The 17,593-nt window shown below is 39.3% G+C and overlaps 1 protein-coding gene across 7 annotated transcripts in view; it reads right to left on the bottom strand.

Moving 5' to 3' along the window:
• The window catches only part of npnta (nephronectin a), a 60,159-nt gene that overhangs the window by 28,015 nt on the left and 14,551 nt on the right, over positions 1-17,593 (bottom strand). For 4 of the 7 annotated variants that reach the window (XM_027146036.2, XM_027146041.2, XM_027146040.2 and 1 more), the window contains exons 3-4: positions 11,919-11,972; positions 4,338-4,430 (exon numbers count right to left, since the gene is read on the bottom strand). In XM_027146036.2, coding sequence (XP_027001837.1) covers positions 4,338-4,430; positions 11,919-11,972 — 147 coding nt within the window. The remainder of the gene's footprint in view (positions 1-4,337; positions 4,431-11,918; positions 11,973-17,593) is intronic. The other 3 variants (XM_027146038.2, XM_027146042.2, XM_027146044.2) reach the window with 1 other exon arrangement.

Genomic DNA, 17,593 nt, shown 5'->3' with positions numbered 1-17,593 from the left:
ATCTAATTACATTGTTTTAAATGTACTTAAGATGTTCCTCTGAAGTCATTTGGGCTGCTAATTTGGATAATATAGTTTGAGAGTGTGTGAATGTTTGCGACAAATTTGTTAACACTAAAAAAACAAGTCACAGTTTCACAGTTGAAAATTGTAGATACATTAACACTAGATATTTAAGTATTTGAAAGAATCACATATAAGCTTATGTATGTTTGCTAGTTAGTGAGCTAACTTAACTAGTGTTAGCATTGCACAACACCACAGAGCTGCTAAGACTGATGACATAAAACAAATTAACAAATACACCGGTGAAAGTAATTTCTTAAGATCTATTTTTGAACAAAACTCATGACCACAATAATCGCATTTTAAATAAAATAAATGTGACGAGGGAAACCAACTAAACTAGACCACAGGATCCTAAGCAGGGAGACGATGATACAGTATTACACTTTACTTCAATCTTGGAATGTTACAACAAGACTTCCTGGCGTCACTGGCATTGCGTCATGGATATATCATTAGCCTAAAGTTAATTAGTTAGTTCATTTTGTAAATTCTCAGAGATCATAGATTAACTGCTAAATGAAAGTCACATATAGAAGTATATTAAGCTGTAATCTAAAGCTCAACCTCAGTTTGTTGACGATAACCACCAACTCGACTCTGTATGAAACAATTTTGTTGTATTTATGTAGTATATTTTTAAAGGTTTGCCTAGTGTAATATAATTAGTTATGAATGTGAATAAATCAAGACTCAGATACCTCAATCTCACTCATGTTAACCTGAGAGTTAACTGAATGGCTAGCTATTCAGGATGGAAGGACATGATAGAGGAATGTAATGAGTCTGTCTGTGTTTTCCTTTGTTTCTGTCTGCTGTCATTCCCTGTTGTTAATTGTTGGCCCCGCCCACTTATTTGTTACCATGGACATTAATTGCACTCAATCTCTTCCCCAGGTGTTTTGTCTTAGTCTTTGATTGTCTCCGCCTTGTGATTGGTTCTTGTTCACTATATCTACTCTGTTTGTTCACTTCCCTGGTGTTAGTCTTTGTTGGTGTAGTATCTTATCTGTTGCCTGTTTTTTGTCATTAAATCTCAGACTGCATTTAGATCCTCATTTGCCTCTTTGCCTCACCGTATCTAATCGTGACAAGGAGTCTGATAGACATTTTTTAGTAATAATAAGATTTCTGAATATGCAAATTTCTGTCATTTCAGTATTTTAAAGACTACACAGATTGTTCTTAATGATTTAAAATAACTTGGTCATGGAGTACGCAAAGAATAAGTTCAAGCTTAAACGAACATCTTGAGTGAACAATTTAACTGAAAGAAAACATTTTAATGTAGAGATGGCAAATTCTTTAAAGTATATAAACACCTAACAGCCTCGGTCATTAAAATGCTTGAGGGCTATCTAACAATCAACACTGTCAATCGCATGGAGCCGGTGTTTGGTCAGCGTACACACACGTTACAGGGACAGATGGTGAGCGTGAGGTCAACACACTTTTAGTCACATTTTTCACACTGAAGCTGTTCACATTTCACTTGGAATTATTAGTAAGTAATTTCTAACTCTGGACTACACAATAAAAGCTAAAACATTAATCAAGATTAATTTTCTCAGTGTTATAATCATGTTAATTAGACAATTATTGAGCCAAGTGAAGCAAATGTTCAGCTTTGTATCTTTCAGTCTATCAGATAATTTCATCATTATTTTAATTAAGTTTATTATTTTGATTATAAAAATAAAAAAAACGAAAAAAGTAACACGCTAGCATAATTATTGTAACGACGAATCTATTTTAAGAATTTAAATTATTCTAAAATGGTGAGTAATTGTTGCGTTTGTACGTCTATCCTTGTTTTGCTTGCCATCAACTAAACAAAGACGGACATGTCTCAGCATGTTTTGGAAGCGGAGACTAGAAAATGATCAGGATTGGTTAGCAGATAAAGCATAAAGTTCTCCAGAGTTTTTGAATGAAGTATTTTTTATTTTATTTTAAAAAAAAAAGGGGGTTCCATGTTCAAAAAAGGAAACAAACTTCCAAACTAATAATTTCTTTCTTTAGATTTTTGTATTATTAATACATAGGCAATTTTTATACATGATTATCCAGGATCTAACCTAATAAGTTTGAAATTTATGCCGAAATCCTCACAAATAAAAAGATTTGAATCTTTCTCATTCTGGTTATGCAGATACCATTAATTTATTAATAGTGTCATATTTCTGTATTTAATACTGATCTCCAATGACATTCAATATTTTAGTGTATTTACAGATCAAAGCATAAAGTGTCAGCTTGAGATATTGTGTTTATATCAAACTGTCAGTCAGCAGCATCTGCCTTCATTCTGCTCTTCTCGAGCCAAAATTATGCAAGAAGAATGGGCTTAAGTCCAACTTTTAGAACAGTGCCTGACTGAGATATGCCTCTGTTTTTGGCAACTCCTACACGTCTGTCTGTGTAGTGCTAAAATCCCGAGGTCTGAAAATGAAAGGCTATAAACTCCTTTATTAGCTGCATGTGTGCATGTAACTCAACCCTGAATATAACTGAAAACTTGTTATTAGAAATAAAATGTCTTTTAAACTTTTACACTTACTGTAACTGTGTCAGACTCCGTTTCACGACAGAGTACAAACACGGCTGCCTCGACTCGAATTCCAGCATCCACCTGCACTTCCTCATTCCAAGCCACCATCCTGCTGACTGTATATCTGAGTTTGAGTAGTATGTTCTGTTTAGCACTGTTTAAAGGCTGAGTGGTTCGCATGTTTGCTTTACACCTCCAGGGTTTGGGTTTGATTCCCACCTCTGCCTTGTGTATGGAGACTGCATGTTCTCCACCATGCTTCTGGGGTTTCCTCAGGGTACTCTGGGTTCCTCTCCCAGTCCAAAGATATGTGTAGGATGTAGCTTGACTGGCATTGCTAAATTGTGTGTAGTCTGTGTGTGTGTGACTGTGCCCTGCAATAGAACGGCATCCTGTCTAGGTTATACCCTGCCTCGTGCCTGAGGCTCCAGGGATAGGCCCCAGGTTTAGGTGTCCCTGTAGAATAACTGGTGTAGTGGATGGGTGGATGGATGGGTGGATGGATGGATTTTTTTTATCACAATTTCTGCTAAGCCCATTTTGACCTGTTTTTACCTTGTCTAACCGGTGCCTAATTTGACCATCTATTTACCTCACACTATTTTTTTAAATTGTTCACTGGAACTGTTCTTAATTTAGTGATCAGTTCCTATTCAGCTGACCTTCACTTGCACCCTCCAGAGTCTGTATTCCCCCATACTATGCAACCAAGTCAATAAACCAAAACACGTTATATAACATAATCCAACTTGCCAGATAATCTCAGTCTATCATACTTAGTTCCTTGACAAAATTACAGTTAGTTGTGCAGCACTATATTACACATGTTCCACTTAAATTAGGTTTACAGTAATGTGAACTGTAACACGATTATCTTGTCTGTTTAAGTGAAAAGATCATTTCCGTCTCCTCTGCTCGGTGCCTGCCCTGACCACTGCCCTAACAATGAACCGACACAAAACTGCGTCAGGCTGGAAGGCGAGATCACTCAGTTCCACATTCCTGAGCGGTTTTGTTTTCCTCCTTCATCTCTCCTTTTTAATTACACCTTCTCCCATTGCTCTCTTAGGGCAGTAGTTTCACTCCTCAAATCACACAAGCCGTCTCCCGTCCGGACAGACGTACTGTTTTAAAACCAAAGGTTATCTGTGATGCCGCGTCCTGTGTCCCAGTGTTGAGAGCACTTACAGTGAAATTACTTTGAAGCGCTGTCTATTTTCAGGGCTGAGTTATCTGAGGCCAGTGTTTGAGATTGTATCGCTAAAGGCTGAGAAAGATTAGACATTATTGCTTCTTCATTCTGCTGAATAAGGTCTTTTATACTTTACACAGAGAAAAAAAATTGCAGTGAGTGACAGTTGTGTGCAAACTGAGAATTATTCTTTCACGAAACAAGATGGTAAGTGAATAAAAATTAACAAAATAAAGGAAAGGAAATAAATGCGAAATGTCCTTAGGGAATTATTACTGTCAGAAAAAATACAGCACAGGAAAAAATACACTACATCTGGACAAATTACTGACTGACATGTTTTCCTCTTGTGTGTGTGTGTGTGTGTGTGTGTGTGTGTGTGTGTGTGTGTGTGTGTGTGTGTGTGTGTGTGTGTGTGTGTGTGTGTGTGTGTGTGTGTGTGTGTGTGTGTGTGTGTGTGTGTGTGTGTGTGTGTAAATTAACGTATTTTAGCATGTTCTCGTTTTTTGTTACTGCTTAAACACTTACCTTGGTTGCAGGTCTTTCCCGTAAATCCAGGGTGACACTTGCACTTGTTGGGTCCGATACAATCTCCGTGCTTGCATCCGTGCTGACACAGAGCTGTAGAGATTCCCATACAGGTGAAACAATCATCAGATATATTCGACACAAAGCAAAGCAATACAATCAGTCAGTCAATCAGCATATGAATAACATGAATAACATTCAAACAACATGATATGAGACAAGTAGGAAAGTTTAAGTGAGGGGAAAAAAGTAATATATTACATCGTTAAAACAAAAGTACATCCTAGATAAGGGTGTGCTTTAAAATTTGTGGCAAATGTTTGGGTTAAGAACCACATGTGGATGTGCTTGTTAGATGTCCACAATCTTTGCATAGTGTAGAGTTGTTGTTTTTTTTTTTTTGGTAATATGACAATTTTTTTAATAAGAACTCATTGCATAAACAATGTCATTAACTTGTCTCGCTGATGTGTGCTGCATTAAATGGACCTACGGTGGTGAAGTGGTTGGTGAAGTGGTTGAAAGAACCAATTCAGGATCATGTTTTTTTTGGTAAAGAGCTGAATAATAAGCCAGGTCTTGTAAAATATAAACAGTAAAAGACTTGAAAGTGTGCGGTTAAAAGGAATTAATCAACGCAGGTTCTACCCTGAAGCTGATTATTTTCCTGTAACCTCAAGTCCTTTCTTCTTCTTACACTACAGCAACTTTCCAACAATTTATTAAAGAATAATTTGTCCATGAAATTCATAAAGTTCCTCCATTTGTAGTTAGATTTAATGTTGTGCAGAATCTGCAAAAAAATGTATTTTAACGCCTTATAACGCTTACTATAAACAATTGCTTCTTCATCAGCCTTCATATGACCCAATTTCTTTTTTCTCCCGCTCTGTTTATTAGAGGATAAAAAAACAAGAAAAGAAAAAGAACCCAAGTTACAGCTCTATCTCTATGGTTCAAGGCACTGGCAGTGAGGACTCCTTCCAAAAAAATGCACTGTTTAAAAGCTACTTAAAAATGTGCGGTAACCTTTCACTCCTTGATTAATTCATTAATTCGGATCATTTTCACTGTATTGTTTTCCTTTAGGCTCGGGACCATGCTTAGTGCACACTATTCTGCACTTCAACTTCACGACTCATTTCATCTAACGTTTGGACACATCCATCGCAGAGCTGAACCTGGGAAAATAAAGCTCCTCAGCTTCTCAAATATGAAAAGTGGCATAATGTATGTGGCATAATGCAAATTTCAACATTGCCACCTCTGAGTCAGGATATTAAGATATATAGAGTGATTGCTATGTGTTCCTCTTGCCAGACACCACATGCTTTCTTTTCACTCAAGGCGCCATGAACCGCAGCAAGCCTTTTCCTTTTCAAAGCCCTGTTCGCGTGGCAGCTTCCAGCCAAGTCGGATTAATTTCCATTAAAAGCTTCATTAAGTCTGTCATAATACTGTCCTCTGAAAGGCGTTAATTATGCCCAGTGTGGGGACGAAGAGACAGACAGCAGAGACAATAAGGGACAGGGATGTCAGACACCTCCATCTGCCGACCACACTCACACTCACACTCACACACACACACACACACACACACACACACACACAGCAAGCCAAGATAAGATAAGTGCCTGGATAAGCAAACAAGGGAGTATCCTCAATGTGCCATTCTGTCAATGAATTCAGCGCCTGTATTTATCAACCATAAAAATCAAGCCACTGATAGGTGAATAACATTGATTATGTCACTTCAATGGCACCTGTCAAAGGATGAGATATATTAGGCAGCAAGTGAACAATCAGTTCTGGAAATTGATTGTTGGCAGCAAAAAAAAAGAAGATTAACTGCAGGGACCACATTATGATGGCTGAACAACTGGGTTAGAGCAGTTTTTGTGGGGTGTTCCTGGTGTGCAGAGGTTAGAACCTACCAAAAATGTGACATGTTCATGGGCACCGAAGGCTCAGTGATGCAGTGGGGAGTGAAGCCTACACCAAAGACTGGTCCAATTCCATAGAAGAACTACTGAATCCCAAACTGCTTATAAAGTTAAATCTGGCTGTGATAGAAAGGAGTCAGAACACACGGTGAGTCACAGTTTGCTGTGTATGGGGATGCAGACAGGTCAGAATGCCCATGCTGAACTCTGTCCTACACCAAAAGTGCTTACAGAAAATGGGCATGTGACCATCAGAACTGGACCATGGAGCTATAAAAGAAAGGTGACCTGGTCTGAAGAATCACATGCTGGAACATCAAGTTGAATGTGTGCATCACTTTCCAGTGGAAGAGGGCAAGCCAGAAAGAAAGTAAATCAGTAGAGGCAGTGTGATGCACTGAGCAATGTTCTGCTGGGAAAACAATGCATCCTAACATTCAAGTGGGTGTTACTTTGACATGTAATAACCTACCTAAACATTGTTGCTGAACAATTACATCCCTTCATGCCAACAGTAGTCCATAATTGCTGTACATTGCAAAAAAAGGTCAGGAACCGTTTGAAGGACACGTGTTGAGCTGACCTCCAAATTTCCCAAATCTTAATCCAGTCAAGCATCTGAGCAATGTTCTGGAGAAACAAGTTCCATCCAAGGAGGCTTCACCTCACTGAACTGTATCTTGTGCTAATGTGTTCCTGTCAGATAACTTCAGAGGTCTTATGGAGCCCATGTGTCAATGGGTCAGAGCTGTTCTGGAGGTATAAGAGAAGGCCTACAGAATGTTAGGCAAAGAAACAAACCAAATTGCTAGATTTTCCTGAAATATTTTATAAAGTTAGTTTTTTCTTTATGCATTTTGATAAACTACAAGCGAATAATACAACACTAATATAGCACATACTGTACACCCTGGATGGGATGCCAGTTTATCGCAGTAAACCATTCAGGGGTAGATTTGTACCCAATTTGCCGACTTATGGGAGGAAAACCTAAAACCAAGAAGAAACCCAAGGAGACACAAGAGAACAGAAACTCCACACAGACTGTAACCCAAGCTCAAGATTGAACCAAAGACCCTGGAACTATCAATGATACGCTGCCACCTTGAGCGACTGCTGCTATGTAATTATTTGGTCGGTGATTAAGAGACAAAACCTAAGCTTTTGTAAGTGCGCTTTGGAAATAACGAACACGACATCTGCGGCAGGTTCAAAAGCACTTGTCCAGTCTATAAATGCGGGTAGATAAAAATAACCCCGTCTCATTTCACTTTACTTCACTTTTAAGCTGCACTGTGAATGTCACCTGATCAAAACCTTTCTCCAGTTAAACCTTATGGCCTAATTTGGTAAAAGAACCAAACAGAGCGAGCAGTTGAGCTTTGACATTGAGGCTGTTATCCAGGTCACTGATTTATCCGCTACGTCAGGCAGCTATCAAACCCGACAAAATCATGGATTAGTCTAGAGGACGTACCGCCTGATCATGAGATGAGGTTATATTTGTAAGCAACAGTAAGAGCTTATGGAATGAGCCATGAGTAAGGGGAAACCTATACTTTATGCCTGGCTCAGAAGAAAGGCAGCTCTTGGCACACACATGCCTCAGGCAAACCGTGCCAAGGAAAATACCCCGTATAGACTACCCACATCAAAAACTGCCAACTGTCCCTGCAAGTGCCTTACATACTTTATGGAGCTTCATTACCCAAGTAACTGGGGTAACAGTTTACTTTAACCATGGATCACAAGACTGACTTAACCTTGTCATGGTAGAGGACATATATGGGGGGTTGGGAAGTGGTAAAGGAGTTGGGCTACTGATCGGAAGGTCATGGGTTCGAACCCCAGGTCCACCAAGCTGCCACTGCTGGGCCCCTGAGCAAGGTCCTTAACCCTCGGTTGCTCAGTGTAAGTCACTCTGGATAAGGGTGTCTGCTAAATGCCTTAAATGTAAATGCTATGGCAGTTTATCTCCAATGATATGACATAGAGACTATATGTTTATATATAAAATGCTAGACTACATGAAAATTATATTTTTTTGTTAAACAGAATTATTTATAAGGTACAATGTGGATAATTGTTTTTCTTTTTAAGTAAAAGGGTCAAGAACAGAGCCAGAATGCCCTCTGAGATGTAACCATAGCAACATTTGTAATAGGCTAGCCTACTGATATGTGAGAATTCGCTAGGCCTAACAACAAAGACTTGCTATTTCAGTAATGAGGAAGTAAAATATCTACAAATCCTATTTCTTAAAGCTGAAATAACCAACACCTCTTTCACCGCCTCTTACATTACTGTACAGTCCAGAATTATTAGCACCCTTCATATTAAATGAGTAAAATGAAGAATAGAAAATACAATGAGTGATATTTTTTTAACCACATACCTACCTCACGGAGTAGAATAAGTTCTGCAAAAGACTATTATTAAAATTATTGGCACCCTATACAATTCATATTTCAAGAATAACACCATTGTGAATCACCATTGTGAAGCATCTGGTTGTGTTCTTTGAGTTTTTTTCTTCATATTTTTTGTGCCCTATATCAATCAATCAATCAATCAATCAATCAATCAATCAATTTGGCTCCTGCGATGGGTAGGGGGGTGTCCCATCCCTGTGCATTGAGCTGACCAGATGAACTAGTTGTTTCCAGCACTGATGGTCTTGTGCCAGCTGCTCTGCATCCTCTATAGCAACTCCTTGTTGTTGAAGGTCACCCGCAAGGATGTCAAGCCATCGGGTGCAGGGTTTACCTGGTGGTCGTCTCCAGCCGGCAGCCCTCGGATCAAACTGGAGAATAGCTCTCGTCGGATGGTCAGAAGGGAGGCAGAGGACATGGCCAAGCCAGCAGGTGCGACGTTGTGCGGCCAGGGAGGATGCTCTGGGCTGGCACGTGCAGGCTCTAAGCATTTGATTGGAAACCCGCTGGGGCCACCTGATGTTCTCGATGGTTCTGAGAGTCCTGTTATCAAAGCCATCTAATCTTGCAGCCAGTGTCTAGTTTAAGGGCCAAGTCTCTGAGCCATATAGCAGGATGGAGAGTACTGCCGAGTTGTAAATCCGGAGCTTCGTCTTGCGTGATATATTCTGGTGCCGCCAGAGTGGTTTCCAGAGAGACTGCAGAGCTAATGCAGCCAGGGCTCTTCTGCGGCTAATCTCTGATTTTATTTCCCCAAGCCACAGGGAAGGTGGATGTCGTCTGTCACCGACATACATGAGCTTGGTTTTTGTCCAAGCTTTGTTGAGCGTTGAGCCGACCAGCTTGTCCGAACTTGGTTTTTGTCCAAGCTTCGTTGAGCGTTGAGCCGACAAGCTTGTCCGAGCTTCTCCGCCTCTTCACTGTATATGGCCAGAGCGTCTCTCAGCTGGCTGTAGGACGTGCTGAGCAGGATGGTGTCATCAGCGTACTCCAGGTCAGTCAGGTGGTAGCTGCCGAAGGACACACCGGGGACCCACTCACAAACCCTGGACATCAGATGGTCAATGATGCAATTGAAGAGGTCAGGTGCAGCCACGCAGCCCTGGCGAACGCCACTGGAGATGGGAAACCAGTCTGAGTCTCTTCCGTTGATGTGGACACAGCTCTGAGCGTTGCTATAAAGCAGCTTGAACAGGGCAACGATCTTGTGTGGTACTCCAAGGGTGTGTAGGATACTCCACAGTGAAGTGTGGCAGACGGTATCAAAGGCAGACTCCGGATCTATGAATCCGATCTAAAGATGACAATCTTTACGGAATTCATAGGTCTTCTCTTCTAATGGCTGGGAGAGCACGAGTAAGCAAGAGTAAGATCCCGGTAAAGAGCTTGCCGGGGATGGAGAGAAGGGTAAAGCCTCTGTGGTTGCCGCAGACTAGCCTGTCGCCCTTATGTTTCCAGAAGGGCAAGATGACTCCTCTGGTCCAGTCGCTGGGGAGCCTCTCTGTCTCCCACACCTCATTGAATATGCGAGTAAGCCAAACGACAATGCTTTCACTGCCTGACTTTAGCATCTCTGCGGTAATTGCACATATGCCAGGGGCTTTCCTGTTGTTAAGTTTGACTAGGGCAGCTCGCACTTCCTCAGGCCCCCATATTAACCAATTTATAAACCATAAATCAGGTTATGTTTTTCTTATGGTGATAGATAATCAAGCAGATTTTATATGTGTATAAATGATTTGTTAATTATACCAATTAAACATAAAAAATGGCAAAATTCAGGAAATATTTGGACTATTAGAAAATGTTTCTTTTTTTCAAGCATGACAATTGGTTGTATTATTAGAAATCTTCATTCGATTTTTTTATTCGATGTATTTTGGCAAAACAAATCTAATTGTTGTTAAGAAAATTATGTGTCCGAATATTTTTTGTAGACGTTGAAAAATACACTTACAAATAAAACCTTAATAATTCTCTTAAAGCATGCTAATAATTCTGAAGTTAACTCCAGTTCCTGTTGTTTCTGAGGAATCTGTTGAGCTTTTATTTTATTTTTCTCCATATGTCATTCTAAAATCAATAGTGGTTCCCTCACGCTATTATTAATGTCATAACAAGCCCTTTATGATGCTGCTATAGACGTAGAAATGTCACAATAAAGCTCAGAACCTTTTATGAGCAAATATGTCACATCTTATAAGGACAAATCAAATGCATTATGACAGTCACAATAAGCGCATGTCATAACATGCATCATAAAGTGTGTAGTAAACCTCACTAAGCATAACATGACAGTGTGGTCTGACAATTAAAACAAATTGTTAAGACGATTCATGACAGTGTTATGATAAATGTCAGCCTTATGATGCAGTTGAGAAGTGGAGTCTCAATTCTGACCTCGGCATTCTGTCAACAAAACTAAACAAAACTAAACAAAACTAAACGAAATTAAATTCAATTAAAAAATCTAAATGTAAAAAAAATGTTAAGCATTCTTGTTTATTTTCAAGATAATGTAAAATGGTTTAATGCATCGATATGAGAGAACCTAAGAGTCATAAGTAGTAAATTAAATATTTATCCTGTAGAATAATGAATTCGAATAAATGAAGAGCATGTGTTAGAACTGGAAAAATGATTCATTAGGGTAAGTAGTGTTCATAATGCACTCATAAGAATTAATTAACACACAAAAGGCAAAAGTTATAATCATTCCATACACTGTATGTCACATACATCAAGTTTTTTTGTTATTTATGTCATACCTGTTTTTCACACGGTTATGTGGCATTCATGACATTGGCTCTATTTATAACACTCATATGAAGCATTATAACTAATATATGACTCGTATATTATGTTTGCTCCTGAGTTTGTTCTGTATTCTGTGTTGTTCGATGCTTAGACATGTGTTACGAGATTTGTACCCTATACAGACTTCTAATTTCCATCTGTGTCTAGGAGAACCTTAATTTATAGACTCATAAAAAAGAGCCAGTGTTGTTTTGGACAGAATCACGCATCTCAAGCACAGCAGTGCAAACAGAGGCTGCAGCAGCAGGTGGGAAACGTTCACAGGAAATCAGCATGTTCACTGAGCATGAGTGAGAGTTATAAATAAACAGGAAGTGAGGATCCAGAGGACAAGGCTCCTCATAAACACTAGCAGAGATGACTGCAAAAGTGGAACGTATAATGCTAACCTTTGGCCTGGCACCTTATCCCGCCTGTTAGCCTGTTGGTTAAGTCGTAGAGAGCTGCAAAACAAACGGCCAGACAAAAAAAAAAAAAAAAAAGGATGACAAGGGAGGGGGAAGACAAGCTGAAAACATTACATAGGAGCCATGCCTTGAACGACATGCATTCCTTACAGCACATACTGTATTCAATCCATAAAATGCAAACAAGGCTCACACACATAAACAAACCCATACATACTGTCTCTCACATTTCATCTGGTGCAAGAGCAAGAACATTAGGTACGCAGTGCAGAGAGAACGGTTTCATTATGGGATTAAAATGGGGTCCTTGAGCCTTGATAACCCAAGCACCTCATTAAAATATACAAATCCTGCCACGCACGAATATTCTGAGCCAAGAAACGTAAGCACATTCTGTACGGCTCGAGACTCAGAGTATTGGAGTACACTGAACAGTGAAACCCAACTCAGTGCCAGAACACAATGAGACTGCATCCAACCATCAGAGAACAGAGATACCTAATATCTACTAGTGCTTTCATTTTTGGTTTAAATAAAGGTATTATTTTTCAGCATAGCATGTTTCTACATAATATTCCACCTAAATGCAGCTATAAAGAAAAAATACAAGGGTACACAGTGCTGATGAGGGGAATTTAAAAGCTTTCCTGGCTATACTAAAGCATTAAAATGGCTGTATTGCCTTGGATCTGGTTCTCAAAATAGCTTGTGAAGAGTCAACGATTTTCACAATGCAGTGTTATGAAAGGTACTGAATTGTTTTAGTCATTAGCGTACTTAAGTGGCCACTAGAATTGATGGGTTTAATTCAAATCTCAATAACTCAAAAACCTATGAATAATGTTACTGGGATGTCACTAATGTGTTCTGAAGGAGGAAAGGTCATGAATAAAAAAAGTGGCTTTAATAAATAAATACCTAAAATATTTTGTACACAGTTAAATGTGGTCAGTTAGATTATGTTGATGAAATAAATGTGTTGATGAGGGTCTGTGGAATTTATTTTTTTAAGTATTAGGTAAAGATGTTTACAGTACTGGGGTATAACATGTTAAAAATTCGACCAAGTCTCCCAGAGACATCATTCTGTATAATAATTAATAACAAATGCACTGTATGCACCAACGTATCTATACCGAGTTAACCTCAACGTTGAGTAAGATCGACATGTAATAATGTGCAATAGATTTATACTATGAGCAATATATACATCTCACCATACATATTGTGTATTTTGTTTATTTATTCTTAATCCTTCTTTTTTAACTTTCTAATGTAAATTCCTTCATAGTCTTATGTTTAAATGTCAGTGTTACCAAACTAATTTTCATTGTATTGTATACAGTACAATGACTATAAAGTACCTTACTTTAACTTATTAAATCATTCTGAACCCACCAGGCTCATGAAACGTTGTAATGCGATACGGTAATGCAGGTAATTTTAAAATGCAGATAGTGTAAAGGTTATAAAATCTTTAAACTGGATTTTTTAAAATACCCACATTACCGTATAACGTTAACACGTTACATGCAAGCATGAGTGTTTTTGTAGAAAAGAGGAAAAGCTTCATGACAAAATTGTTAATTATATAACGTGCTTATTCAAGTCAAAATCCTGAACCCCAGTCCAGAATGTGACAATACTACAGAAGTCCTAAGAGGACATGCATTATTATATTTTTTCTTAATTGTTTTCTCGTTATCAGGACAGTTTTCTCATGATGTAATTGTATCGTGAGAAAAATCTCATGCCTTGAGGATGTTTCTGGTGTATGAGCGTATTTGTGTCTGAAATCTTAAATCATGAATGTAAATTGCCTGGAGTAGAGATGGACTTTATCTGAGTGAGTCCCGGATCGCAGTAAAAGAGAAATGTGATCATCCATGATGCTGCACCTTTGCTGCCTCTAGAACATGTTCTTATGCTGAGATCACGAGGAAATTGAGTTTTATTTAATAATTAAGAAAACAAGAAAGAAAAGAAGTAATAATGCATGAACCTCTTAGAACTTCCGTACAATACAGAGCAATCCAGGGAATGTTTAACACATTGCTATGTAATGCCTACTCGTGCCAGAATGTATAGCAGGTGCTTGTTATTTACACTTCACACCATGATTATATTTTTAGCATGTGATTATTTATTTCATTTAATACATTTATTTTCAGTAGGCTTTATATCCTAATCAAAAGTGCTTTTGAAGTCTCTAGCTATGAATACACTGATACTAGTTTACAGTAAGTTTATCAGGAAGAGTCGCTGATCGGACATCTAGGGGAAGTTCCATGTCATTCCATCACATAGGTCCTTGAACAGAGAATGGTCTTGATGTGTATCCTGAGAGATGGTGGGAGCAGAGATGGTGGGACCAGTCGAGCAGTGCTGGAGGATCAAAGGGTGGGAGTGTAATGCAGTGTGGGGTGTGATAAGAGCTTTGAGGTAAAAGGATGCTGGTCCGTTTTCAGATTGGTCGGCAAGCATCAGTGTTTTAAAAAAGAAAACGTAAAAATAGGGTTGTGTGGGAGAATTAGGGAGGTTAAAAACACAGCTGCATTCTGGATCATTTGCAGAGGTGGAATAGTGATCTGTAGTCCAGTCTCAAATAAGGGCAATTTAGTCTAACCAGTTCTCCTAGAGGCATGTTCTATGTGACATGGAAGGAAACCAGATCACATGGACGAAACCCACACGGATAAGAGAACATGCAGACCACCACAGAAATGCACTGCTCCACCGTGTCACACTGATTTTATTTTATACATTCATTCATTCATTCATCCATTTTCTACCGCTTATCCGAACTACCTCGGGTCACGGGGATCCTGTGCCTATCTCAGGTGTCATCGGGCATCAAGGCGGGATACACCCTGGATGGAGTGCCAACCCATCACAGGGCACACACACACTCTCATTCACTCACACACTCACACACTACGGACAGTTTTCCAGAGATGCCAATCAACCTACCATGCATGTCTTTGGCCCGGGGGAGGAAACCGGAGTACCCAGAGGAAACCCCCGAGGCACGGGGAGAACATGCAAACTCCACACACACAAGGCGGAGGCGGGAATCGAAACCACAACCCTGGAGGTGAGAGGCAAACGTGCTAACCACTAAGCCACCCTGCCCCCATTCTTTTATACATTTTCATTTTAACATGACATTTATTTTGAGGACAAATGCAGTTTTTATGGCCTGTTTCACTCACCTCCACACATCAACGATAAAATTCATGATATTTTTGGGGGGGTGCTACTCTTTATTTCTGTCATTCTGACACTACCTAACATTAGGATATTGCTCCTATTGACTTTCATACATAAACAAATTCCCTTTCATTTCTGACTATCTGCTCCACTTACAGTATATCCACCCAGACGTGTTTGTGTATTATGTTACCAATTAAAAGTTCAAATCTGATTCAAGCTTCTTTGTAGTCTTATCATGAACTAAGCAGGCAGAAAGGCCCCTCCAACAGTTTCAAATCCTCCTGGCTTTCAGGATCTGCCAGTGGGATCAAAGCAGTAGAGCGTGTCAGAGAGAGAGTTAATACGAGCTTAATCTTCCCAGTGTAAATCTAATCACATGGAGGATGAGAGAGAGAGAGAGAGAGAGAGAGAGAGAGAGAGAACAAGAAAGAAACAGGGACAGAGAGAACTACAGAGAGACACAAAGAGAAAAAGAGAAAAACAGACAGAGACACAGTGTGAGAAAGATAGGTAAGCAGACAGACAGACAGAAATGAACAGAGATGCAGGAAAATAATAAAAAAAATAAGAACATGATAAAAACAGAAAAAAAATATTGAAAAACAGACAGAGACAGACTGTGAAGATAACATAGACAGAGACAGAAAGAAAGAGACACAAGTGAAGAGACACTAAGAAAAAGAGACACAGAAAGGCAGACACAGACATACACAAAGAGACAAAGAGTGGGAGAGGTAGAGCAAGCAACAGAGCGAGACATACAAATATAGAGTTAGAGAGAGAGAGAGAGAGAGAGAGAGAGAGAGAGAGAGAGAGAGAGAGAGAGAGAGAGAGAGAGAGAGAGAGAGAGATTGTCCTGGTTCACAGAGCACACAGAGCAGAACAGACAGTGCAGGCGTAACGGATTTGAGCAGTGGACGTATTCGAGACGAGCATGAAGATTTGCTGACACCTCATTCATCAAGAGCTGGTACAGCTGCTTTAAAACACTATCTATACACAGCACTAAAGCACTACACTAACATGTTACACTAAACACTATGTTGTTATAAATGATTAATCAGATGATGTACCTGACTATAAACAGTCTAACTTGATGATCGTGTTTCAGAAGAATGAACTTCCCATCTTGGTCATTGGGAACAATGTTGACTGGGGATTGATCTTTAGGGACAACTGTTATCACTGGTTTGTCATTAATGATTAACACATAAGTAATGTTGATCAGTTCTTGGTCATTGGGTCAGTGTCATAGTGGCAATCTGCATTTGGTCACAAAGGATGATGGGCATCAGTGACTGGTTGTTGCAGATAGTGGTGATCAGTGATTGGTTGTTAGTAGTGATCAGTGATTGGTTTTTGGGTGACACTAATGGTGAGTGACAGTGATTAGTCTTTGCGGTGATCACTGAGTGGCCATTGGTAGACAATGGTGGTCAGTGATTATTCACTGGGAAACAAGGGTGATCAGTGAGTGGTCACTGGTAGTCAATTGTGATCAGTGATTGGTAGACAATGGTGATCAGTGATTGGTCAATCATATACAATGCTATTGAGTGATTGGTTCTTTGAGAGACAATGGTAACCATAATTGATCCATAGGAGACAACAGTAATCATTAATGATCATTGGGAGACAATGGTATTGTTTGCTCATTGATAGACAATGGTGGTCAGGGACTGGTCATTGGGAAACAATGGTATTGATTGCTCATTGATAGACAATGGTGGTAAGGGACTGGTCATTGGGAGACAATGGTATTGATTGCTCATTGATAGACAATGGTGGTAAGGGACTGGTCAATGGAAGACAATGGTATTGATTGCTCATTGATAGACAATGGTGGTAAGGGACTGGTCAATGGAAGACAATGGTATTGATTGCTCATTGATAGACAATGGTGGTAAGGGACTGGTCAATGGAAGACAATGGTATTGATTGCTCATTGATAGACAATGGTGGTAAGGGACTGGTCATTGGAAGACAATGGTATTGATTGCTCATTGATAGACAATGGTGGTAAGGGACTGGTCATTGGGAGACAATGGTATTGACAGATTGGTCATTCAGAGACAAAAGTGATTGTGATTGGTCATTGGGAGACAATATCGATCAGTGACTGATCACTGAAAATAATGGTGATCAGCCACAGTTTTTTGGGAAACAACGGTGATCAGCAATTAGGAACACTATCCAGTCAGGCAAATGAAAGAATAAATGCAACCAAGTTAAATGCCATGTTAGCACCATTGTGACCTACCCCTGTTTCAGATTCAGAAAATTAAATTAAAATTAATTAATTAAAGCCTATTTTGCCACGATTCTTACTGCAAAGTTTGTCTTTGATACTGTATGTGACTACATGTTAGGTTTCTGTTTATTATTTGAATTACAATAGATGGGTGCAAGATTACACCTGCCTGGCTTATTGAGTTCTATAACTC

This window comes from Tachysurus fulvidraco, chromosome 4 (genome assembly GCF_022655615.1).
Source record: "Tachysurus fulvidraco isolate hzauxx_2018 chromosome 4, HZAU_PFXX_2.0, whole genome shotgun sequence".
Taxonomy (NCBI): Eukaryota; Metazoa; Chordata; class Actinopteri; order Siluriformes; family Bagridae; genus Tachysurus; species Tachysurus fulvidraco.
The sequence above is the reverse complement of the archived record's forward strand: the minus strand, read 5'-3'. Positions and strand labels throughout refer to the sequence as shown.